This window comes from Triticum dicoccoides, chromosome 7A, assembly GCF_002162155.2.
Source record: "Triticum dicoccoides isolate Atlit2015 ecotype Zavitan chromosome 7A, WEW_v2.0, whole genome shotgun sequence".
NCBI classification, from domain to species: Eukaryota; Viridiplantae; Streptophyta; class Magnoliopsida; order Poales; family Poaceae; genus Triticum; species Triticum dicoccoides.
In genome coordinates, this window is record NC_041392.1 from 558,707,159 (window position 1) to 558,733,293 (window position 26,135).

General features: G+C 41.0%; 2 protein-coding genes across 3 annotated transcripts; one reads left to right on the forward strand and one right to left on the reverse strand.

Annotated features, from left to right (window-relative positions):
* Positions 1–8,537: 8,537 nt before the first annotated feature.
* On the forward strand, positions 8,538–11,954 carry LOC119329465 (nudix hydrolase 15, mitochondrial-like). Its single transcript, XM_037602516.1, has 4 exons — positions 8,538–8,850; positions 9,780–9,922; positions 10,760–10,879; positions 11,220–11,954. Exons 1-4 carry the CDS (start codon positions 8,622–8,624, stop codon positions 11,442–11,444), a joined length of 717 nt encoding a protein of 238 aa, XP_037458413.1. The 5' UTR covers positions 8,538–8,621; the 3' UTR covers positions 11,445–11,954.
* Positions 11,955–12,082: 128 nt separating this feature from the next.
* Positions 12,083–17,509, reverse strand: LOC119329464. Of its 2 annotated transcripts, XR_005159545.1 has the most exons (8): positions 17,217–17,509; positions 14,960–15,178; positions 13,689–13,775; positions 13,389–13,535; positions 13,274–13,300; positions 12,672–12,767; positions 12,303–12,568; positions 12,083–12,200 (listed from the first exon to the last, which is right to left on the reverse strand). XR_005159545.1 is itself a non-coding variant. In XM_037602515.1 (7 exons), exons 1-7 carry the CDS (start codon positions 17,463–17,465, stop codon positions 12,368–12,370), a joined length of 1,026 nt encoding a protein of 341 aa, XP_037458412.1. In that variant the 5' UTR covers positions 17,466–17,509; the 3' UTR covers positions 12,093–12,367. The 2 variants fall into 2 exon arrangements, 1 of the variants encoding a protein (XP_037458412.1); XM_037602515.1 differs by having other exon boundaries at positions 12,093–12,568.
* Between the last annotated feature and the right edge of the window lie 8,626 nt (positions 17,510–26,135).

A 26,135-nucleotide genomic window follows, 5' to 3' on the forward strand; every position in this document is an offset into this window, starting at 1 on the left:
CCATAGCCCCTCCGATGAAGTGTGAGTAGTTCACCTCAGACCTACGGCTCCATAGTTAGTAGCTAGATGGCTTCTTCTCTCTTTTTGGATCTCAATACAATGTTCTCCCCCTCTCTTGTGGAGATCTATTCGATGTAATCTTCTTTTTGCGGTGTGTTTGTTGAGACCGATGAATTGTGGGTTTATGATCAAGTCTGTCTATGAACAATATTTGAATCTTCTCTGAATTCTTTTATGTATGATTGGTTATCTTTGCAAGTCTCTTCGAATTATCAGTTTGGTTTGGCCTACTAGATTGATCTTTCTTGCAATGGGAGAAGTGCTTAGCTTTGGGTTCAATCTTGCGGTGTCCTTTCCCAATGACAGTAGGGGCAGCAAGGCACGTATTGTATTGTTTCCATCGAGGATAACAAGATGGGGTTTTCATCATATTGCATGAGTTTATCCCTCTACATCATGTCATCTTGCTTAAGGCGTTACTCTTTTTTTCATTAACTTAATACTCTAGATGCATGCTGGATAGCGGTCGATGAGTGGAGTAATAGTAGTAGATGCAGGCAGGAGTCGGTCTACTTGTCTCGGACGTTTTGCCTATATACATGGCCATACCTAGATATTCTCATAACTATGCTCAGTTTTGTCAATTGCTCAACAGTAATTTGTTCACCCACCGTAGAATACTTATGCTCTCGAGAGAAGCCACTAGTGAAACCTATGGCCCCCGGGTCTATCTTCATCATATTAATCTCCTACTACTTAGTTATTTCCTTTGCTTTTTACTTTGCTTTTATTTTACTTTGCATCTTTATCACAAAAATACCAAAAATATTATCTTATCATATCTATCAGATCTCACTCTCGTAAGTGGCCGTGTGGGGATTGACAACCCCTTATCGCGTTGGTTGCGAGGATTTATTTGTTTTGTGCGGGTGCGAGGGACTCGCGCGTAGCCTCCTACTGGATTGATACCTTGGTTCTCAAAAATTGAGGGAAATACTTACGCTACTTTGCTGCATCATCCCTTCCTCTTTGGGGAAAACCAACGCAGTGCTCAAGAGGTAGCAGTGGGCACTAGCGAGCTAGCCGTGAGTGGGGGCGTGGGCAGGAGGATAGTAACGCCCGCTCACATGCGATGGCCTCGAGCTTCTCGAGGGAAGGGCCCGGACAGGTGGTCCGCGGTGCCCTCTCTCCTCTGGAGGTTCAGAGGGAGCCGGGGGAGGGGCGCGGGCAGGAGGCCCGCGACTTCCCCTCTTCGCAGGACTCCGCCGAGCAGCACGGACGGAGGCCACGCCGCTGTGATGGTGAGGGGGAGTGGGACTATCAAGCAGGTGGCTCCACGATCTCCTTCCCCCATTACTACCGTGGGCGATACCCGCTCGACCGTGCCCTGCCCTTCTTCACCGACACTAAGGGAAGGGTGTGGGAGTCGGTGCATACGCCTCGGGAGAGGACGGCGGAGGAGCTTATCGCTTTCGGTGGGATCACGGATCCGGTGACGGCTAGCAGGCGCGTCAGCAACTGGATCCAGGGACAGTCGGATGCTGATGACCTGCAGCTTGCATGCGCCAAGAGGGCGGCCATGCTTTGTGATGTCGAGGCAACTACATGTATGTCGTTCGATAAGAGTTGTTCAATTATGCATTTCACGGAGCATGAACTAGTTGATAAGGCAAACGACTTAGGTATATCTTTGGGTTCAAATGAGAAGGAGGTTGCGAAATCCATAAATGATCTTTTAGACTTGGAAGCGGAGCGGGCTTCATAAATAATTCGAAATCTTGCATCTGTCAAACCTATGAATGACGATGACATGAAAAATTTAGGAATGGTTGCTCTTGAAAACATTTGTAATAATCTCTTGCCTAGTGCGGAGGCCGAAGATGAGGAGGGGCCGAAGACTACGAACACTGTAGAGCCTCTAATGATGGAGCGTACTGTCTCATGTTCTGCCGATCCAACGTTCCCGAACGGTGATGGGGAGAAGCCCAAGCGACCCTGCAAACGGAAAATTTATCCTGCTTCGGCGGTTCGTAGAAGTGCTAGGGTTAAGCTTAAGAAAAAATTCCATGATGACTTATGAAAGGAATCTTTTGGAATAGCAGAGGTCTAGCTGACTTGGCTAAACGAAGGTCCTTGGCGGAGACAACGATAGAGTAACAATTAGATTTTATTGCGCTATTGGAAACACGACGATATAACTTTACCTCACCGTTCCTTGGAACTCTATCCGGAGGAATTGATTTTGACTGGCACGTCTTACCTCCTAGAGGAAGATCCGGTGGGATATTACTACGGGTTCAGTGTGAAACACTTGAGGTGATTAACATGGTTTGGGGAGATTTAGCGGTCAAGTTTCGGGTGAGATCAAAATTGGATGGTTTCCGATGGTCTCTTGTGGCTATATATGGGGCAGCACAACCTAAACTCAAACCAGATTTTTTAGCCGAATCCGTGCGGATCTGTGGAGATGAAACTCTGCCAATCCTAGTCGGTGGGGACTTTAATATAATTTGGAGGAGAGATGAAAAGAATAATGACAATTTTGATGGATGTTGGTCTATGATGTTTAACATGATTATCGAGGGTCTTAATTTGAAAGAAATTGAGCTCACCGATGGACAATTTACATGGGCCAATTCGTTGCCCACTCCGACTTATGAGAAGTTGGATAGGGTACTCGATAGTGTGGAATGGGAACAAAAGTACCCTTTGGTGTCGGTTCATGTGATGCAGAGAGCGATCTCCGACCACACACCACTTCTTGTAGACTCGGGAGAGGCTACACATGTTGCGAACAAAAATACTTTCTCTTTCGAACTAGGTTGGTTCGAGAAAGAAAACTTTTTGGAGATCATTGCACGCGAATGGGCGAAGCCTGTTAGTTGAAGAACTAGTATTGAGAGATGGCAAAATAAAATTAGACATCTCAGACAGTTTTTGCGAGGTTGGGCCAGAAACGAGAGTGGGATATACAAACAAAAAAAGAGCGACTCACTCAATTAATTGAAGCGCTAGATTTAAAAGCTAAAGGTAACCTTCTTATGGTTAATGAGCAAAGCTCCAAGTCCGGTGCTGAGTAAGGCTTACGAGCTCTCCTAAGAGAGGAGGGGCTCAAGTGGGCATTGCGTGCTAAAGTGCTTAAGGTTGTCCAAGGGGATGACAATACACAATTCTTCCATATGATTGCGAATGGTAAACATAGGAAGAAGAAAATCATACATCTTGAACAGGACGAGGGGACAATTGTGGGGCATCAGAATTTGAAAGCCTATATCTCTAATTACTATAAACAATTTTTTGGGCCTCCAGAAACAAGCACGGTGGCTCTAGATGAATCTGTTATTGGAGATATACCTCGAATACAGGCAGAGGAGAATGATATTCTATCTGCACCGTTTACTGAGAAAGAGGTTCTGGATGCAATCTCACAAATGAAATCGAATAAAGCATCGGGACCAGATGGGTTTCTATCTGAATTCTATAAGAAATGTTGGCATATTATTAAGGATGATCTTATGCCTATGTTTCATGATTTCTTTAACGGTCATTTAGAGTTGTTTCATCTTAACTTCAGTATGATTACGCTGTTGCCAAAGAAAGAAGAGGCAGTTCGGATCGAACAATTCAGGCCCATATGTCTTCTTAACGTGAGTTTCAAAATATTCACAAAGGTTGGTACCAACAGATTGACACAAATTGTTCATTCAGTGGTACAACCGAGCCAGACAACGTTCATGCCAGGGCGAGACATACTTGAAGGGGTGGTCATTTTGCATGAAACGCTACATGAGATTCACTCGAAGAAACTAGATGGGGTTATCTTCAAAGTGGATTTTGAGAAGGCATATGATAAAGTTAAGTGTCCTTTCCTCCAGCAGGCAATGCGCGTGAAAGGATTTAGTGAGGCCTGGCGGAACCAAGTGGGTTCCCAAATCCAGAAGGGTAGTGTCGGAATCAAGGTTAATGATGATATCGGTCATTACTTTCAGACACACAAGGGGTTGATACAAGGGGATTCCATGTCTCCTCTCTTGTTTAATATAGTGGCCGATATGTTGGCCATTCTTATTGGCAGGGCCAAGCAGCATGGTCATGTGGAGGGGTTAGTTCCTCACCTGGTCGATGGAGGAGTATCCATCTTACAGTATGCTGACGACACTATCTTATTCATGGAACATGACATTGCTAAGGTGCGTAATATGAAACTTATTTTATGTCTCTTCAAACTATTGTCTGGTTTAAAGATAAACTTTCACAAGAGCGAGTTGTTTTGCTTTGGGAAGGCCAAAGACGAGCAAGACACTTATAGACAATTGTTCGGGTGTGAATTAGGTTCTCTACCATTTAGTTATTTGGGCATACCGATTCATGACCGTAAGTTATCCAATAAAGAATGGAAGTGTATCAAATATCGAATTGAAAAAAAGCTTAGCTACTAGAAGGGCAAGCTTTTGTCATATGGAGGTCGGCTAGTGTTGATTAACTCGGTACTGACTAGTATGCCGATGTTCCTGCTATCATTCTTCGAAATTCCGAAAGGGGTTTGGAAGTGACTTGATTTCTTCAGATCTCGGTTCTTCTGGCAGTCTAATGAGGCCAAAAGGAAATACCATCTCGCGCGATGGGATATCCTTTACCGACCAAAAGACCAGGGGGGTCTTGGTATTGAGTGAAGGAAATATGCCCTAGAGGCAATAATAAAGTTGTTATTTATATTTCCTTATATCATGATAAATGTTTATTATTCATGTTAGAATTGTATTAACCGGAAACTTAGTACATGTGTGAATACATAGACAAACAGAGTGTCACTAGTATGTCTCTACTTGACTAGCTCGTTAATCAAATATGGTTAAGTTTCCTAGCCATGGACATGAGTTGTCATTTGATGAACATGATCACATCATTAGAGAATGATGTGATTGACTTGACCCATCCGTTAGCTTAGCACTATGATCGTTTAGTTTATTGCTATTGCTTTCTTCATAACTTATACATGTTCCTATGACTATGAGATTATGCAACTCCCGAATACCGGAGGAACACTTAGTGTGCTATCAAACGTCACAATGTAAATGGGTGATTATAAAGATGCTCTACAGGTATCTCCAATGGTGTTTGTTGAGTTGGCATAGATCAAGATTAGGATTTGTCACTCCGAATATCGGAGAGGTATCTCTGGGCCCTCTCGGTAATGCACATCACTATAAGCCTTGCAAGCAATGTGACTAATGAGTTAGTTACGGGATGATGCATTACGGGACGAGTAAATAGACTTGCCGGTAACGAGATTGAACTAGGTATGATGATACCGACGATCGAATTTCGAGCAAGTAACATACCGATGACAAAGGAAACAACATGTGTTGTTATGCGGTTTGACCGATAAAGATCTTCGTAGAATATGTAGGAACCAATATGAGCATCCAGGTTCCGCTATTGGTTATTGACCGAGATGAGTCTCGGTCATGTCTACATAGTTCTCGAACCCGTAGGGTCCGCACGCTTAACGTTCGATGACAATCTGTATTATGAGTTTATGTGTTTTGATGTACCGAAGGTAGTTTGGAATCTCGGATGAGATAACGGACATGACGAGGAGTCTTGAAATGGTCAAGACATAAATATTGATATATTGGATGACTATATTCGGACACCGGAATAGTTTCGAGGGGCATCGGATAAATATCGGAGTGCCCGAAGGGTTATCGGAACCACCAGGGGAGTTATGGGCCTTATTGGGCCCTAAGGGAGAGAGAGGGAGCATCCAAGGGCTGGCCCCCCCATGGTCCTAGTCCAAATTGGACTAGGGGGAGGGGCGGCGCCCCCTCCTTCCTTCTCCTTCCCCTCTCCTTCCTTCTTCTGCTAGTAGGACTAGGAAAGGGGGGAATCCAACTCCTACTAGGAGTAGGATTGCCCCCCTTGGGCACGCCCTATAGGGCCGGCCAGCCTCCCCCTTGCTCCTTTATATACGGGGGCAGGGGCACCCTAAAACACACAAGTTGACAATTGTTTTAGCCGTGTGTGGTGCCCCCTCCACAGATTTTCACCTCGGTCATATTGTCGTAGTGCTTAGGCGAAGCCCTGCGTCGGTAACTTCATCATCACCGTCAACACGCCGTCGTGCTGACGAAACTCTCCCTCGGCCTCAGCTGGATCTAGAGTTCGAGGGACGTCACCGAGCTGAATGTGTGCAGATCGCGGAGGTGCTGTGCGTTCGGTACTTGATCGGTTGGATCGCGAAGACGTTCGACTACATCAACCGCGTTACTTAACGCTTTCGCTTTCGGTCTACGAGGGTACGTAGACACACTCTCCCCTCTTGTTGCTATGCATCTCCTAGATAGATCTTGCGTGATCGTAGGAAATTTTTTGAAATACTGTGTTCCCCAACATTGAGAACTTAGAAATTAAGAATAAATGCTTTATGAGCAAATGGCTCTACAGGTTAGCGATAGAGTCAGAGGGCATGTGGGCACAAATTCTGCGCAATAAGTATTTACAGTCGAAAACGGTCGCCCAAATTACCATGAGACCAACTGACTCGCCATTTTGGAAGGGACTTATGAGAACGAAGGACTTGTTCTTTCGTAGGGTCAAATTCTTGGTTGGCAATGGGATGTCAACAAGATTTTGGGAGGATACGTGGTTAGGAGAGATGCCTCTGGCCGTACAATATCCCACCCTTTATAACATTGTGCAATGTAAGGAGGATTACGTAGGCGCAGTTTTTCAAACGACTCCCTTGAATATTCAGTTCAGACCTGCGTTAGTTGATGAGCGATGGACTGCCTGGATGCACTTGGTTCGGAGATTGATAGATGTTCAACTCTTCGACCAGCCCGATTCGACGCAATGAAAATTAGCCAAAAATGGGGTGTTTACGGTGAAATCTTTTTATATGGATTTGATTAATTTTGGTCCAATCTCAAGATCGTTGCATATTTGGAGGGTTAAGGTCTCCTTGCGTATTAAAATCTTTATGTGGTTCGTCCACAAGTAAGTAATACTCACCAAGGACAACTTAATCAAGAGGCGATGAGTAGGTAGTTCGCGGTGTTGTTTTTGTGATCATGATGAAACAATACAACATTTATTCCTTGAATGTCCACTCGCCAAATTGCTTTGGAGAACGATTCATATAGTCTTCAACATTAATCCTCCGGTTGACATTGAGTCGTTGTTTGGAACGTGGTTAGTTAGGGTTGAGCATACTACCGCCGCTTGTATTCGGATTGGAATATGTGCACTTATGTGGGTTATATGGAACTGTAGGAATGGTATGATTTTTAACAGACAACACACTTTAACTTTCTTGCAGGTTATCTTCAGAGCTACCGCATGGATCCGTGCGTGGTCCTTACTCCTATGGACTCCAAGGAGCCTTTGGTTACTGGGTGCAACCAGTTGGAGATGGTAGCACGGGCTATATTCAACCGGTTCGGATGGCGGTCGCATAATAGGATAGGAGTCTAGGAAGATTATCCTTCATATTGCAGTATCGGTTGTGATTGTCAGCATGTACTTTTATTTTTTATTTTGTTTCACTCCACTTGCGAGCTGTAATACTTTTATGACTTTATGCTACTTCGTGAATTATTAATAAGATTGTTGCATGCATCATTATGATGCAGAGGCCGAGGGTACGTCTTCATTTCCAAAACAAAAAAATAGTTTAAACTGTGTTTGCTTCAAATGAATTTGCTATGTTTGAATTATGTTTGCAATGATGTAGTAGTTGAACTAGTTTTACATCATCTATTGGAGCACTAGTTTTTGGAGTTTGGTGTTTTTTAATGATGTATAATGATGTAAATTTTACATCTAGCAATTTTTTTCATGTGCGTTGGATTAGTGCTCGCTTGTGTTTCGTCAGCCTGTTTGTTTGGGGGGAGTTGGAGCTAGGGAATGGGAATTTAAGGTGGCTGGGTCTAAAAATCTCTTGATTGGTTCATGGACTTGGGAATTAACAAGGTAAGGGGAAGGGGAATTAGGAGGCCCAACTCCCATCGATCTCTTCCTTGGAGGGACCCTGGTAATTCCGCAAAGGAATGGGAGTTGGCGCCTGGAAGAAAATTGTTACAGATTTATTGGCCCACCTCCCACAAAGAAAGAAAAAACTCCACGGAAATCCTACTTGCAGCGACATTATTTTTCCTCCAAATAAATCGGCCAGCTCTAACTGTTTACTAATCTGCAGATGCAATGCCAAGCACAAGCACATCTCATGCAAGAGGGGCAGCCAGCAGCGTGTAGCCCATCTGATTTTGCTACGTAATAAAGTTTGATTCGTTTATCTTTCCTTCACAAACCGATGCAGATCTATTTCCCTTTTCTACTCTCTTTTTTGCCTTCACATGTTACGATTTTGTTTCAACATTTGCGTGTCCCCTTCTTTCTCCATTGTTCATTAGAATTATTCCCACATATAATTTTCACCCCACACCAAACGTGGGATTAGAACTAATAGTCCACTTGCCAAGCATAATCCCTTATACAACTCCCTCTCATAAATTCCCAATCCCTCCCTTAAACAACCAAACGCGCTGCGGGTTTTTGTGAGGAAAAAAAGCAGCAAGCTCAAGCGGCCCAACACCTCCGATCTATCCCTCAAAGCTTCCATGGAGAAGGAGCCAGGCACGAGCATCGAGGCTCTCATCCGACGGCTTAGGCTCCACCAGGCGCCTCCCTCCCCTTACTCCGGCGATCCCTCCACAGCGGCGACCCCCGCCGCAGCCAACCTGTTTCAGCCGCGGAGAGCCGCCGTGCTGGTCTGCCTCTTCCACGACGCTGCCGGCGAGCTGCGTGTCCTCCTCACCAAGCGCGCTTCCTCACTCTCCACCCACTCCGGTGAGCAGCTCGCTCGCTTCTTCGTGGCAGCTTTTGATCGATCCGAATCGTGGCGCCCCGGTAAAAAATTTTAGGGGAATGTCGGTGTATGCGCAAGTTGGGCTTCAGGGGCTGAAGCATCCTACATTTCGCTTTCAGGTTCCATTTTACGGCCCATAGGTGCCTGAATTGCTATTTCGCTTTTGTACTTCTCCGAATTTTATCAAGGGGAATTCAAGTGAAGAATTCGGCTTCTGGTTGGAAGTTGAAGCAGAATCTAGTAGAAAGCGTTGGTGTTTAGCAGCATTCAGAATTCAGATGTTTGTACTGCTGAGCCCATACGGGTTTTAATATAGTAAACTGTGTGTAACGACTGTTGTTTATCATCAATCTTAATTCATTGGCTCCCGGTTCTTCTAGCAAGCTCTTAAAAATTATTCCTTGCGAGTAGGTATGCTACCATGGTGTTCAGTTAGTTTATGCTACCATGATGTTTTGTCTCTTATTAGACCAGGTAAGTACAGTGGCCTATATTCAGAACTTGTTATGTACATGGGCTAAGCACACGTATGCTGGTCTTGAGGTTTTGGTCAGCGCGGAGCGATTTGGAGAAATCCCTTGGTATATAAAATCTGATAGTCCCTTGGTAAATATGCATTCTACATCATTCTAATTTAATAGTCGTCATTTGATACATTTTAGTGTATATGAAAATTTTCCCCCAGAAAAGGCTACAAGTTCCATAATATACTGCAAAAATCTAAAGGTTCCTACGAATACCCAATATTCTTACAAGAAAATTTAGATTTTTAACCTAGCTCTCTGTTCAGCGCTGGTTTGGCTTGTCTTAGCTTTTATATTTGAACAATCAGGTTAACAAATGGATGCCAACCCAGACACGAGCTTGATAAACCCTGTCTGATTTTGTTTTCCCCAATTGAGATTTGCAGGGGAGGTTGCATTGCCCGGAGGAAAGGCAGAGGAGGGTGATGCTGATGATGCAGCAACGGCATTAAGGGAGGCAAAGGAGGAGATTGGGCTTGATCCAGCCTTGGTCACTGTCGTCTCCTCGCTTGAGCACTTCTTGTCCAAGGTAAAATGTCAATGGGTTCTCGCTTATACCCCTACTAAAAAGATCACATCGTACAGCAGGACAGATTATTTAAGTGCATCACTGAAACGCATGCTAGTTTTTTTCCTTCTTCTTAGACTTCGAAAAAACGCATGCATGCAGCTAAGATTTAGGATATGCTTATTACTTATAGATGTCTTGAGGGTCATGTAGCAGGCTGTTCTTTACAGTCCTCTTTTGTCAAATAGAATGTTATCTTTTTGTCCTTTTCATATCTCAAAATTAATGTCACGAGCTCTCTTGGAAAGTTGCATAGCAAGTGAAACATTAATCTGAAAGATGAAAAAATTGACTAATTTGAAATGGACCAAAAGTGTACCACAATTTAACTTGGGGCTAGGCAGCTTGTTTAGGTCGTATATGTTATCTTTTGCTTTTCAAGGTGGTGCACGTGATCATTTTTGCATTCTTAATGGTCTTGTTTAGGAATTGATTGCACTAAGGATTGCGTTACAATCTAGGCACTGTTTTTGATGTTATGTAACACATGTTGCCTTTCACCGCACTTGTCACATGCCTCTGAAGATTACTTTAATTCTGCCATTTCATTACATGACGTTTATGTGAAATATATAGAAGAAAATAATGCTAATTTATTGATGAATAATATAGAATTGAAATGCATATCACCTGCTGCAGAGGAAGCCTGGTTTTATCACTGAATTCATTGTAGTAAAATGGCTAAGACATAGGCCTTAGGCCAGGAGCTCCCTTTGTTTTGTCTCGTGCCCTCTCACCGTTTTGGTGTTTTGAAGTGATAGACTTCCATCAGATTAATATTCTCCATTTCTTTGGCAGCATCTTCTGGTAGTTGTTCCTGTTGTTGGCATACTCTCAGATATACAGGCTTTCAAACCTGTCCTTAATGTTGATGAGGTGGACGACATTTTTGATGTACCCCTAGAGATGTTCCTCAAGGTCAGTGCTATCAGTATGTTTTCACATGCTAATTAATGGGCTATATACAATCTTTATTTAGGCTTTTAGGCTATGGTACTTATGTAAGCCTGGGTTGCATGTTCATGATATTTGCAATTTACCGCGAAAATGACCAGTCAACTGGAAAGAAGTGAACCACATGAATTACCATGCTGTGTGATGTATTGTGCTACAATAATATGTATACTGAAAAATACTTAGCCATAGTAGCTAACTATGATAGATCTTACGCAGCAGTAGTGGCACAAGAAATTTCTTATTTTTTTCTTGAAATCTTAGAATGTACTGAAAGCCGTTTTCCCTTGGATCCCTTTGTCAGGATGAGCGCAGGAGATCTGAGGAGCGAGAATGGATGGGGCAGGCGTTCACACTTCACCACTTTGATTATGAGAAAGGTGACAAGACGTATGTAATCTGGGGTCTGACTGCCGGCATCTTGATTCATGCGGCTTCAGTTGTATACCAGCGGCCACCAGACTTTGCGGAGCGAAGAGTACAATTCAACCTGCCGAAGTGCTCAAAGGAGCCTTCTCCAATGCCATGATCAGGATTAGGATGCATGCTCAGTTACGTACCTGATTCAGCATACAGAGACTACATACACCACAAGAAATGGTAGAGAATCTAAAAGGTTTCCAAATCATGTGCTGTTATACAATTTATTCTTCGATGCGCCATGTCCCTGCGATTTATGTGAAGCGCGACGCCCTGGTGGTTCAGCTACAACAATGATCATGCAGGACGTGCCACATCAAGCAACAGATTACGGCGCATTTGATGGTGTGCAGCTTGCCACACAGCGACTAAAAACCGAACGTTCAACAAACATATTTCATGTCTATTCTTTGCATAATAATATAGGATAAGAACATTAACATTTAGAAATTTAGAAAATGATCATTGCTCCGCTGCTTCTGTACTATGGTTGCCCCTTTGTTGTACGTTATTATTTCCCCCATCTTCTGCTCACCAATCCGAAAATGGTGAGGCTAAGAGCACAAATTTTTGCCTACTATTTTTGTCACTGCAACACAGATACCCAAATTATTGTCTACTACTATTGTTGTCACTGCAACACAGTCTACACTGAAAACACCTTAAACCATAGATAAAATGGAATTCACCACCACCATTTTGCAGTCCCATGAGAAGTAGAATTGGCGATTAACTTCAATTCAAACATTTCCGGGTGTCAACGGAACTGTACTACATTAGAATTGTTATCTGAAAATCAAGTCCAACCTCCGTTTGGTTAATGCTTTGGGGGGTTACAGCGTCGCACCGATTACCAACTGTATTTCTGCGTTGTAGTCGAGGCCAAAAAATTGTAGACTCAGCCTTCATTGTCAAATTACAAACTGAATATACAGTACAAAGACAAATACACCACAAAGGTTTATACCGCTGCAATCTGTATGGTCAGCACCAGTGTGCACTGTCTTCAGTGTTCAGAGTTCCCACCAGCTATCAAATATCCTCGGGGTTTATGTTCTCTTCTATGACCTCGATGCAAGATCCAACTGACCTCCCAGAAGACATTGCCTCCTTAAGCTTCGATCTAGCTTTTTCATGGCGGCGCAGGATCAGAACGATGTTTAGCACAGCCCACCTCACCTGTGAATCAGCTTTGTTCTGGGTGAATCCCAGGCTCTTGAACAGTCCATCCAGCTGTTAATGGAAGAAACACGAAAGTGCAGAGCAGATAATTAGAGGATTGGGTTACATGATGTTTTGTCAACTTAGAACGTAAGTAAACTAAATGCCGGAAAACCTTGTTAACGTCATCTAGTCCTCCTTCGGCGTATCCATACAGAAGATACTCGGTTGCTACTCCGGCCAGTGCAATACATGAGAACTTGTTCAGCATCTGCCATTAGATCCAACTTATTGCCAGGTCAATCACAAATCTGAATTGCTATCGGGAGACAATAAATTGTGTAATACCTTGTGATTTTGTACATATCTATTCACTGAAGAAGCAGTAGTTCATGGGGTGGCAATAATTGCGCCCTTCCCAGAATATGCTAATTATGTGTTAAAATGGCAGTCAGTTTAGGTCGAAGTAAACCAAGCAGAGAGCTTTGGAATGGGGATTACTAGTTGCCTACTGTGTGTTTTTATATCAATAAAACTTATCCATATTTTCAATGATCCAACACTAGTTTAATTAGATCTCAGTTTAACTTCGGTGAAAGCATATAATCAGTATATTCATTGTGGCAGCTCTGAGTTCTGACGCCGATGCCGATTTTCAGTTGGAATTAGACCTTTATTTTTTGCCGGGATTTGAAACTAGACCATGACGAACAATGAATAACATATTACATCATTTTTGCGTGCTTTGCAAAAAAACAATAATTTAGAGACTCTCACCTTCGCAGACAATTTGCCTGTATTGATCTGAAAATGGAAATAACCATTAGACTGGTGCATACATAAGATACTTCAAAGATTATTACAATATTAAGAATTGAGTTAGAAAACTAACCTCTTCAACAAACTCAAAATCCACAAAAGCTGTCCCAGCTTGCACGTTCAGTGATCCTTGTTTCATAAGTGTATCTAAACATGTGATAGTATATTCCTTCGGAAGCACTCCAAGCAAGTATGCTATCAAGAAGTGACCAGCTTCATGCTTCACATATTCCATATATAGGATATTAATTGTTTAGAATTATGATTGCTCGCATTGTTCAAGAATGGCATATATTGAAAGTTTGTTCAAGAATGGAATATTATTGAAATTTTGTTCGAGTATGGAATATTATTGAAATTGTGGTTTGTATACCTCAATAACTCTGTTGTGGTACTTCTCGCTGAGACTGTGAGCAATTGTGTCAAGAACCAAGTTTCTCCCCCCTCCATTGTAATATATCTAGAAAGCTGTAGCCATGTAAGTTCAAGCAACAGATGGCTGACTCAAGTGATTATACCATTTCCGTGGGAAAATTTAGGACTAATGTTCTACTCCCTCTGTCTATAATGTAAGATGTTTTTTGACACTAGTGTGATGTAAGTTCTACAGGACGGCGGTTCGACCCGCAATGTTGTATGGCGCGGAGTGTTGGCCGACTAAAAGGCGACATGTGCAACAGTTAGGTGTGGCGGAGATGCGTATGTTGAGATGGATGTGTGGCCACACGAGGAAGGATCGAGTCCGGAATGATGATATACGAGATAGAGTTGGGGTAGCACCAATTGAGGAGAAGCTTGTCCAACATCGTTTGAGATGGTTTGGGCATATTCAGCGCAGGCCTCCAGAAGCTCCAGTGCATAGCGGACGGCTAAAGCGTGCGGAGAATGTCAAGAGAGGGCGGGGTCGACCGATTTTGACATGGGAGGAGTCCGTTAAGAGAGACCTGAAGGATTGGAGTATCGACAAAGAGCTAGCTATGGACAGGGGTGCGTGGAAGCTTGCTATCCATGTGCCAGAGCCATGAGTTGGTTGCGAGATCTTATGGGTTTCACCTCTAGCCTACCCCAACTTGCTTGGGACTAAAGCTTTGTTGTTGTTGTTGTGGTGTAAAAAAATGTCTTATATTATGGGACGGAGGGAGTACATTATTTTTATATGGATTTTTCTCTAAGTGATGGCTGCAAGTACGTATAAACTTAGCTGAATCAACCACACTTCCAAGAAACATACTAGGAAGCTATGATGTTGGATGTGTATGAATGCAAACTAATAGGACTGCTTATTCGAAATTGAACAAAAACTCAAGGTCATTGGCACCAAAGAAGCACACAACAAGATGATCAGATCGGTACTGCAGAGAATATCTATTCACTACCTTTGATAATTGAGTTTCCTCCAAGAGATGGAGATAAAAAGTTAAAGATTGTTGTTAAAAACTGCAAAAAGGTAGCCGCAAAGCACACATGGCCCAAGCATATGCTTTGAAATAACAACACCACGCGAATAGTAACAGTTCAACAGCCAGTCAGCAACAAGACATGTAACAGATGATACGCAAGGCCGAGTAGTCAAGTAAATGGTTAGCAACAAGATATGTAACTGATGATCTACAAGGCCGAGTAGTCAAGTAAATAGTAACTCACCAAATCAACAGACCACACGAATAGTAGGCCGACAAAGGTAAGCAGAGCTTGGAGTTGAGAAAGCTCAAACGCAAATGAAACAGAAAGACTTCCAAGAAGCGCGGCAATTTGGAGATTTCTCTCAATTGATCCCAAAGTCTGATCCACAGGAGATAGGAAAGAAGAAGTATCGATCCCATTTAGCTTAAGCTCATCTAGTTTATAAAGCCTTTGAGGTACCTAATAGAGATTTTGGTATAAAACAGCAGAGTTAGTATGCTACATAACATTCTAAAAAAAGGATAAAGGTAAAGCTTCACTTTCTTCCTTATCAAAATGTAGCACATTCTAACAGGTGGAAATGACACAGCACAAAGGAGCAAAGTTGAAGTGTTTGCTTGTCAAATATGTGCACTGGCACTAAAGATCAACAACAGTTTTTCCATGTAATTGTTTTGAATATAACCTTCAACATAGAAATACTTGCAGTTGCCTGCCATGCAATGGTGGAGAATATTTCGAGCATTAGTTTGGATAAATGATAGCATGAAAATATTCTTATCGTACATTCATGCAGATTGTTCACATTGGTTTATCACCATTAAAGTAACTGTAACATTTTTTAAAAAGTTGCTCCGTTTGCTAGTAAATACTAGCAAAGCTGCATTGTCGTCAGTCAATTTAGTTTAAAGTTGCATTGTTTGCTAGCCAAATATGTAGCAGACTGGCACCAGACACCATCAATAGTTTTTCCATGTAATTTTAATATACTCTACGGTGTAGAAATATTCGCAAATGCCCTCCGTACAGTGATGGGAAAAAAATCTAGATCAGACTTTATAGGCGATGGGTAGGTGGTGTGGCCACGGCCCATGGAGTTGTGGTAGTTTTCACTCGGTTTTCTGTAATAAACCTAGCCTTGTGTGGTTTCTAGGTTCGGTTTCCCTCGTAAAAAAGGATCAGTTCTTTTTTTTTTGGTATGCAGATGCAGGAGGCCCCTGCTACGTGACAAGGCTTCGGAATTTTTTCTGTAAGATTTGGAACCTCAAATTCCCATGCCCAATATCCAAATCATGGGCCGTAAAACCTCTTACTAATTCCGTCCAACAAAACAGCCCTATAGTACTCCACACATTTGTTTTAAGTTTGAAACTATCCAAAATCATGGTGGTTCTAAACTTAAAGCATATGCAACTGATCATTACGTCAACCAAACTACGAATAAACTGCACACTAAACATACTGGTAAGGTACACGTGCATTGTACGTCAGGCTTAGATAACCAAAGTATGATTAAATATTGACATATCACATTATAACAGGTAAACATGTAAATTTAGTCACATATGTATGAAGTATAAGATGCAGATTTAGTCCTTGTAGTCCATCCCAGTCAAAATTAAATTTATGAAAGTACTATGAGAGTCTTGAAGAAAAGATAAAATAAAGTAAAAAATGAATGGCAATTCTTTTAGAGCCAAAAAAATACTTAGACAACTAAAATATGGAAGAATCTAAAATAAATGTGAAATGCATGTGCTTAGAGAAAAGGAATGAGAATTCATTTAGAAGAAAAGAGTTAGCAGAAAGTCCGAAAGATTCTAGAACAAAAGAGAGACGTCTATGTTTTTAGTTTCGTGTATATAGTGCATTATGCTTAACCTTAGCCATGGAGTCATCTAGATAGTACACGTGTCAGAATCTAGTGTGGTGAAGAGGATATCCAATGGCCAACAATGCTCAGATTTGCCAATTCTCTGCCGCAGGATTGGCTTCACCCAACAGCCAATATTCAAAGTTACTATATCTCTACTATACTATCTAAAAAGAACCTAAGGTTCCTTTTCCTGCCGACGGACCGTGTTCTGTCCACCTTCATCCATCCACCCCATCTTTTTTCCCCGGTTCGCAAGTGACGGTTCGATTCAATCACCATAATTACATGACCAAATGGACGTCACACCTTCCCTTTAAAAAATTGCAATCATCATAATTATATGCCCGAGACGTTACACCTTCCCTTAAAAATTGCAATCATCATAATTACAAGATTTGGCTCCCGTAGCAACGCACGGGCACATACCTAGTAGTGGTATAGACAAGTAAAATCATCTCTGAAAAAAATCATTAACATCTTTCACATCTATTGACTCACACCCTCTGTTCATCAGTTCATCCCCATTCTAATTCGGAGACGATCGGACGTGAACAATTGCGTTGAGAGCAAAGGCAAGACGAGGCCTCGAGGAATGATACGCAGCATCAGGAGAACACCAACCTGCCTCGCGGCGCCAAAGCACCGGAGCCCGCCGCCCTCCCCCTGCGAGCCGCGCACGAGGGACAGCGCGGCCTCGTCGTTCCCCTTCCGCAGCTCGTCGTCCACCTGCTCGAGCACCGCCCTCAGACGCGCGGCGGCCGGCTCGGAGGAGGTGTTCGCGGCGCGAGCCGGCGGCAAGCGCAGCCTGGCGGCGGTGGCGGCGGGATGCAGCTGGGTGAAGCAGCAGCAGGTCGATCCTCCCAGTATCATCTCTTCCACGCGGAGTCGAGCAGGTCCACAGACACGAAAAACGACGGATTTATGAGGAAGTGTTACGACCAACGGTTCAAGTGCTGGCTTCTTCTGCACCTTTTTTTTAACAGGTGATAAGACTAGCCATAATGGGATGGAAGTAACTTCAGCAATAACATTGAGTCTAACTCGGTAAATTTGCTTATGTGACAATAAATTAATGAAAAAAGAAGTAGTTTGAGTAACTTAGCTAGTTACTATAACATCACATGTAAAAATGCAATATAAGTCGGGATCACAGCCCAGTGAACCTTGCCACACTAACCGCATCGGAAGGCGCAAAAGCTTTATACAGCCGCGAGAAGCTCCTATTACGTGTGCAGGTCGTTGGGTAGCAACCTAGCTGACTCATATTGGGGGCGAGCGAGGAGCCCCTATATTTTTGTTTCATTTTGTGTTTTTTTCCTTGTATAAAATTGTTCAGGGTTTAAAAACAGTTCTGAATTTAAAATAATGCTTGGGGTTCCAAAACAAAAATCGAATTTCCAAAAAATATTCACGAGTTTGATTTTTTTTGAATTCAAACAATGTTCTCAGGATTGATGTTTTTTCACATATTCAAACAATGTTCATGATTTCCCAAGATATCCACGAATTCAATAAAAATTCAAAAAAATGAACAAATGTTTGCAGATTCAAACATGTTCATGAATTTTTTAATGTTCAGAAAAATATTCATGAATTATAAAACAGTTCATCGATCCAAAATATGTTGGTTGATTCAAAAAATGTTCATCAATTCGAAAAAAATCATGCATTACCAAAAATGTCACCCTTTTTTCTGACAATTCCAATTTTTTTTGCAGATTCTAAAAATTGTTCACAAATTTGAAAGAATCTTCACAATTTGAAAAAAAAAGTGTTCGGTAATTCAAAAAATGCCAATGATTTTAAAAAGGCTTCATGAATTTGTACAAAAATTTCGTGAATTTGAAAAATGTTCATGAATACATAAAAAATATTCACAAATTTGAAAAATATCCATGATTTCAAAGTGTATTAATGATTTCAGAAAAAATGTTCAGAAATTTAGAAAAAGATGTTCAAAAAAGAAAAGGAAAACAAGTTTTAAAAAAGAAATAAAAAAGACCATAAGATATATAAAACGAAAACGAAAAATCAAGAAAATAACAAAAAAGGCAGAAAAAACACAATAAAAGTCATAAAACCTGGTCTGAGAACGTTTTAGAACCTTCTCAAAACCAGGAAAAAGACTAGGCCGGCTAAAAAATGTATATGTGGGAGCAGGGTGAGGGGAGGGGAGGGCGGTCACTAATGATCCCTGCGCCCAATAGGATTGGCCAGCTATATGCACCAATCCTATTTACTGTGTGTTGCGTCACTGGAAAGCATTTCAACAAAGCCGCGCACACTGGTAGCTAACTGGGCCGGTTCATCTATTTTCTTTACCGGTTTCTCGTTTTTTCCATTACCATTTCCATTACTTTTTTCTTTATCGTTTTTTTGTTTTTCCTTCTTTTTTTGTTTTTTGTTTTATCAATTTCGTTGACTTTTCACAAATTCCGTGATCTTATTTCCACATTGAAAACTTTTTCAATATTTCGTAAACTTTATATTTCTTAAATTCATGATTTATTTTCTCAAATTGCTAAACTTTCACATTACAAACTTTTTTCAAATAATTTGTGAACATTTGTTTTCAAATTCATGAGATTTTTTCATTTTTGTGAACTTTTTCCAAATTATGAAATGTCCATTTTTCTCAAATTTGTTATTTTCTTTCAGATTTCATATACTTTCTTCAAATTTCTTGAACTTTTTCTTGAATTTGTTAGTCTTTTTTCAAATTTTCAAACTTTTTTTTTCATTTTTGAGAACTTTTTCCTTTTTGCTAAAGTCAATCCACGGTCAATGGTCAGTGGTCGTTGGTGGTCCGGTCAACAGTTGCGGGCCCACCTGTTAACCATTTTTGAAAGAAAAAAACTGAGCTGACCCATCTACTACTGCGTGAGCGCTACTTATCACGCCAAATTTGTCTCTAAGAAAAAGAAATTTAACACGCCAATTAGGAATTCTCAGCTTATAGCAAAACGGAAGCTCTCACATGGAGGATTTCCCTGTACGCTACAGTAATGTGCCAGCCCATTTGTTTGGTCACTCATGGTTGCTTAGCTGGTTCTTTAAGAAAAAAGTTCAAAACAAACCTTGAATTGATAGGCGAAAGTTAAACCAAACCCTGAACTCTTAATCCCTTAAATTAACACACCAAACTCTTTAATCCCGGTCTATTTTAAGGGAGCAACTAGTTACGAGCGCTCCTTCGGGAGCCTTGCAACGATCAACGTCATTTGGCGCGCTCTCAATCATTCGCCACGTGTCGCACTCTGGACGCTCCCTCCGGACTTATTTATTTATTTATTTTTTCGCACGCGTTTTCGGCTTTTTAAACGTTTTTTTCGGGTTCTTTTGACGTTTTGGTTTTCCCCGGTCTTCCTTAGCTTTTCGATAGAAAAAAAATTCGCGCAAAAATTTCTTTTGTTTTCTTTCGCGAAAGTCATGGTTTTTTTCGCGAGAGGCACGGTTGTGCTTTAGCGAAAGTCACGGTTGTGCTTTTCAGAAATGAAAAAAACGCGTTTTCGGTTTTTTTTCCTTTCGCGAGAGTCACGGTTTTGCTTCCGCGAGAGGCACGGTTGTGCTTCCGCGAGAGGCACAGTTGTGCTTTCGCGAGAGTCACGGTCGTGCCTCTCGGAAAGGGAAAACAAAACACGTTTTTTGTTTTTTTTCTTTCGCAAGAGTCACGGTTTTGCTTTCGTGAGAGGCACGGTTGTGCTTTTGCGAAAGTCACGGCCGTGCCTCTCAGAAAGGGAAAAAATACGTGTTTTCTGTTTTTTTCTTTCACGAGAGTCACGATTTTGCTTCCACGAGAGGCACGGTTGTGCTTTCGCGAGAGTCACGGCCGTGCCTCTCGGAAACGAAAAAAGACGTGATTTCTGTTTTTTTCCTTCCACGAGAGTTACGGTTTTGCTTCCACGAGAGGCACGGGCATGATTTCGCGAGAGGCACGGGCGTGCCTCTTTCGGAAAGGGAAAAACCGTGCTTCTGGTTCGGTTTTTTTGTCCGGTTTTTTGTGAAAAAAAAAGTTCATCAAAACCTATCAACATGGGATCTAGTTTTGAAGATCTCGATGCGAGAATCCAATGGTGAAAATGGTTCGAGATTTGAACGCACGGTTTAAAAGATAAAACGTTTTGAATAAACGGATCTACGAAAAAAGGCTCTCAGGTTGCGATAAGTGGTGCGCTGCATGTGCGTCACTTGTCGCGACCTGGAAAAATGAAGTGTTCTTTGCAACGAGTACTCCTTAATTAGTGATTTCGCTATTTTAAACCTTCAAAGGACTTTGCCGGTATTTGCTGAATTGGGCCGGCCCAGTAGCGCAATCGCTCACGCGTGCGCACTAATTTGTTTTTTCTTTTATGTTGTCTTTTATTTTTTTATTTTTTACAGATGTCTAATTTTCTAAGTACCGAATGTACATTTCTAATGCACACATTAAATATTTGATAAACTTTTGATACTTTCAAATACATTATGAACATTTTAAATTAAATGTTTTCAAAATATTTTTGAACACATGGTAATATTTTCCCAAATACATGTTTTACATTTTCTTACTGACAATAAACATTTTATAAAACTACACGATCACTCTTGTACATGGTTCAACATTTTTAAATTTGCATACACTTTTTTCCAACACATGTCACGTATATTTTGTTAAGGTTATGACACATTTTTTACAACACACAAACATTTTTCTACATTGTACAAAAGGTGTTCGCATTTTAAAATTTTGTTCAGGTTTTAGAAAAAAATTATGTTTCAGAAACATTTTACAAAAAATGTTCGCACTTTATTTTTTTTAGATTGTACAAAAAGTGTTCGTACTTTATGTCTAGTGGGCTGGCCCAGTCGTGTCCGCAGCCAACAATCTGAAACATTCTTTAAAAACATTATTTACAAAATAATTTATTAAATTCCAAAAACATTATTAAAAAACGTGACATAATTCTGAAAATCCGAAACAATTTTCATAGCATGTGAAAAACTGTTGGAATTCTGAACATTTTTTGACAAATGTGGTTTTTTTGAAATAGCGAGCAGTTTTTTAAAATGCAAATATAATTTCAGAATTTCAAATATTAATTTAGAAAAGGAAAAATAAATTGAATTTGTGCAAAAAATATAAAACAGGAACATGTTTTAACTTCTGAACAATTTTAGAAATGTGTGAACATTTTTTAAACTGTACAAATTCTTGTTGTGTTATAGTGGGCCGGCCCAAATTCTTGTGCGTGAGAGTAGCTGGTTATCCCGGCCGGGATTGTAGTGTTCCTGGTCTGGCAAACAGCTCTAGGGTCCAAATTAGACCGGGATTACAAGTTCAGAGTGCCAATTTTCGAGATTTAAAGTTCAGGGTTTGATTTAACTTTCGTCTACAACTTCAAGGTTTATTTTGGACCTTTTCCGTTCTTTAATTTAGTTCTCTTTCATTTTTCTTTCTTTCTATTTTTCATTTTCTTTTGCTTTTTCCTCGGGTTTCTTTATTTCTTCATCGGTCCTTCGCTTCTTCAGTATACTTCAATTTTCTATCCTTTTCATCGGTCTTTTGGGTTTTACCTCGTTAAACTTTGCAGTTTTCAAAAAAGCTGGTTATCCCGGCCGGGATTGTAGTGTTCCCGGTCTGGCAAACAGCTCTAGGGTCCAAATTGGACCGGGATTACAAGTTCAAAGTGTCGATTTCCGGGATTTAAAGTTCAGGATTTGATCTAACTTTCGTCTACAACTTCAAGGTTTATTTTGGACCTTTTCTGTTCTTTAATTTAGTTCTCTTTCATTTTTCTTTCTTTCTATTTTTCGTTTTCTTTTGCTTTTTCCTCGGGTTTCTTTATTTCTTCATCGGTCCTTCGCTTCTTCAGTATACTTCAATTTGCTATCCTTTTCATCGGTCTTCTGGGTTTTACCTTGTTAAACTTTGCAATTTTCATTATTGTTCTCAATTTTCTTTGTTTTTTTATTTTCTTGCTTTTCAATGATTTTATTTTATTTATTATTCTATTTCTTTGTTTTTCAGTTTTCGGTTTTTGATGTCTATCTTTTTTGGTACACACTGTATATTTTCTATATGCATAAAAACATTTTATACACGTTTTACATTTGGAAACTTGTAGAAAAAATTGTCTCCTACATCATGGCAAATTTATGAGAAAATGATCTATGGAACATGTCATTTCTGTGTAAAAATGATTGGACTGGTCGCATGGCAATTTTTACGAAATTGTCTTCTCTAAAACATGGCAAATTTTCAAAATGTTTTGAAAAGTAGAAAACCTTTAGTTTTACCACATCATGGCAAAAAAAAAATTGGTCATCTGATTCATTGCATGGTTATGTTTTCTTAGGCCTTCAAGTTTAACCTGAATATTATGGGGCACACTCTTTATTGAACACATGGCAAATTTTTCATCTATAGCATGGCAAAAATCCTAATTTTTTCATGTGGGCATGGCAAATTCCAATTGTTGCCATCTTTTTCAAAAATCGAATCTCCTAAATTTGCGATGTGCCCATGGTGATTTACTACATTGCCATCTTTGTTAAAAAAAATCTCCTAAATTTGCTATCTACCCATTTTAAATTTCAAAAACTTGCCATGTTTTTAGAGAACAAAATCAGTAAAAAAATGACATGCGCCCATGGCAAGTCCCTAAAGTTGCCATCTTTTCAAAGAAACAAATCCCTAACGTTTCCATGCACCTGTTACAAATTCGAAAAGTTGGCATGTCTTTTTAGATAACAAAATTCGTAAAATTGTCACATGCAATTTTTATTACAGGTAGCATGCCAGCTATACTATTTAAACCATGTAAAATTTATTACCATGGTAGTTTTATTGTAGGTAGCATGGTAATTTATTATTCAGACCATGGAAATTTTATTATTTTGACAGTGTCAAATTATTAATTAGGCCATGGTAGTTTTATTGTACGCAGCATGGCAACTTTATTCTTCAGATCATGACAAATTTGTTAATTAGACCATGGTTGTTCTATTGTAGGTAGCATGACAATTTTATTATTTAGACCATGAAATTTCTATTAATTAGACCATGATAATTTTCTTTATCTTACAACTATTTTTTATTTTGGACCATGGAAAATTTGTTGGACTTACTATGGAAAATATGTTTAACATACCATGGTAAATTATTTTTTATGTACTATCAGATTTATTGACATGGCGAATTTCGACCTTCTGACGAGCACAAACTTTTTTTGCGAAACAGAATTTGCCATGTGAACACTATAATTTTTTTATAAATTTTCTATGATTTTTAGAGAAGCCAATCTTTTCTTAGTTTGCCATGTTAATCACCCATAATTTTTATCTTTTTTGCATGATCTAGATAAACATTTTTTCTGTTAAATTTGCCATTGGACCATTATATTCCAATTGTTTATAAATTATGGCATGTCAAATTTACTTTTCCAGATAACATGGCACATTTATTTGGTTATACCATTATTAATTAAAAATTAGAGGATGATAATTTTATAAAGTATATCATGGCAATTTTTATAAATTAAAGCATGGTAATTGTAAATTTCATCTGTATAAGAAATAATTTCTTTGTTGATGGCAATTTTTCTTTTTGTAAACAAGCAGTTATCTAGGCCTCTGGGAAAGGGCTTCTCATTCGCTGGATTCCCGCTAAAGCGAACGCTCGGGAAAGGCGTCTCATTCGCTGGATCTTGTCTCAAAAAGAAATGAAATTGCTAGATCCCCCACTAAAGTGAATGCTCGAGAAAGAGCATCTCGTTCGGTGGATCGTTCCTCCCTAGCAAACAAATTGTTCGCCTGAGGGAACCTCCGAAACCGGCGTCAGTCTTTTTCTTTTGGAATATCACGCTTTATTGATCAAGAGAGGGAACCTCAATACAATCCAGGGTTACATGAAAAATAGAGTCACTAGTGGACTTAGAAGATCTGGTTAGAATATGTGCCGCGACATTCGACTAACGATTTATTACATGACTAAAGCAAACGGAGAAGAACGACGCCGTCTCCTTGATATCATTAGCGATGATCCTGATGCCGTGATGCGTGATCAATCTGTCGATAAGCATCATTTTGCCCATGTAAAAGTTGGATTTGCGTTCGCATCACGTCGTCCATCCCTGCAGCCGCATGCGTCGCTGATCGTAGGCCGGCGACAGGAGCTAGAGTAGCCCTAGCTTTATACTCCCTCCGTTCCGAATTACTTGTCTTGGATTTGTCTAGATACGGATGTATCTAGCACTAAAATGAGTCTAGATACATCTGTATCTAGACAAATCCAAGTCAAGTAATTTGGAACGGAGGGAGAAGTCTCCCCTACTCCGATCTGTACGTACGTCTCACGGGAGCCTACAGTTAACCCCAAGAAGCAGATGATCATGTTTAATGCAGCGGCTAACCCTAACAACAAGCCACTCGTGATGTAGGACTACTACTGTGTGCCCCGTGCCCGACAGTCCATGCCAAGACGCTGTACTATCATCGACCAGAGCAACAGGTAAACCAGTCTATCTACATGCAGCACTCGAGCAAGTTGCTATGGGGTAGGGGCTACTGCTCTTGTCACTACTCACTCGCGTTCTCGCGACGGAAGTGCGAGGGAACTTGAACCCACTCCGCTTTGAATCCGGCTAGTGGATCAAAATTGGCAGTTGGAGAAGATGAATCTATCTTTTCGCGACTAATAGTTTGATGTGACGACTCCTAGAATAAGTTCGGCACACCATGTTAGGCAGCAGCAAACAGCTCTACATGGAGTATACAGTACACCAAGTGGTAGGGTACGCGGATCCGAGAAGTACATGGATGAACTCAAGTGCGTATGAAACCATTTTGGAAAACACATTTAAAAAAATCTGAAAAAAATTGCACGGGTACGTCTCTATGTTCTATGTGCGTGCATAAAGTTTCATCGAAAAATATATTTTTTTGTGGCCTGTGCAAAAAAGACAAAAAATTATGTCGCGGAACACTATTTAAAAGCACTGAAATTTGTCTTTTTTGCTGAGGCAAAACAAAAAGACATTTTTTTCATAAAACTTTGTGCCGCGTACACACATTTGCGAACATGTATGCGTGATATTTTCTTTTGAATTTTTGACATTTTAAAACATGCTTAAAATGCATTTTTTGAAAAGTGGGTGCATATGCCCATGGGTTCAGATGTTTCCCTCTCGCATGGATCCTATTGACCAACACGGGTAAGCTGATCTCCTTCCCCCCTTCCCCTCTCCTCCTCCTTCCTCACGGGCACCCGAGGGTGCGGCCGGGCGAAGCCCCGCCGTCGTCGGCGGCAGCGGGCACTCTGGGTCACCCCGCTCGAATGGGGTCCCCCCCGACCGGAACGTGGCGCAGGGCCGGGCGTCACGACGGGTGGTTGCGGCGCTTCGGCGCTTCTGCTTCTCCGTGGCATGCGGCCGGTGGACTGGTATGCCTTGAATGCCAGAGACAGCGGCGGCACGGCCGGATCTGGGCCCTGGCGGCGCGAGATGTGGGCGTCCGTCCCTACCGTGGCAGTGGCTGGTGGTGGAGGAGGGGAGGAGGCGCATC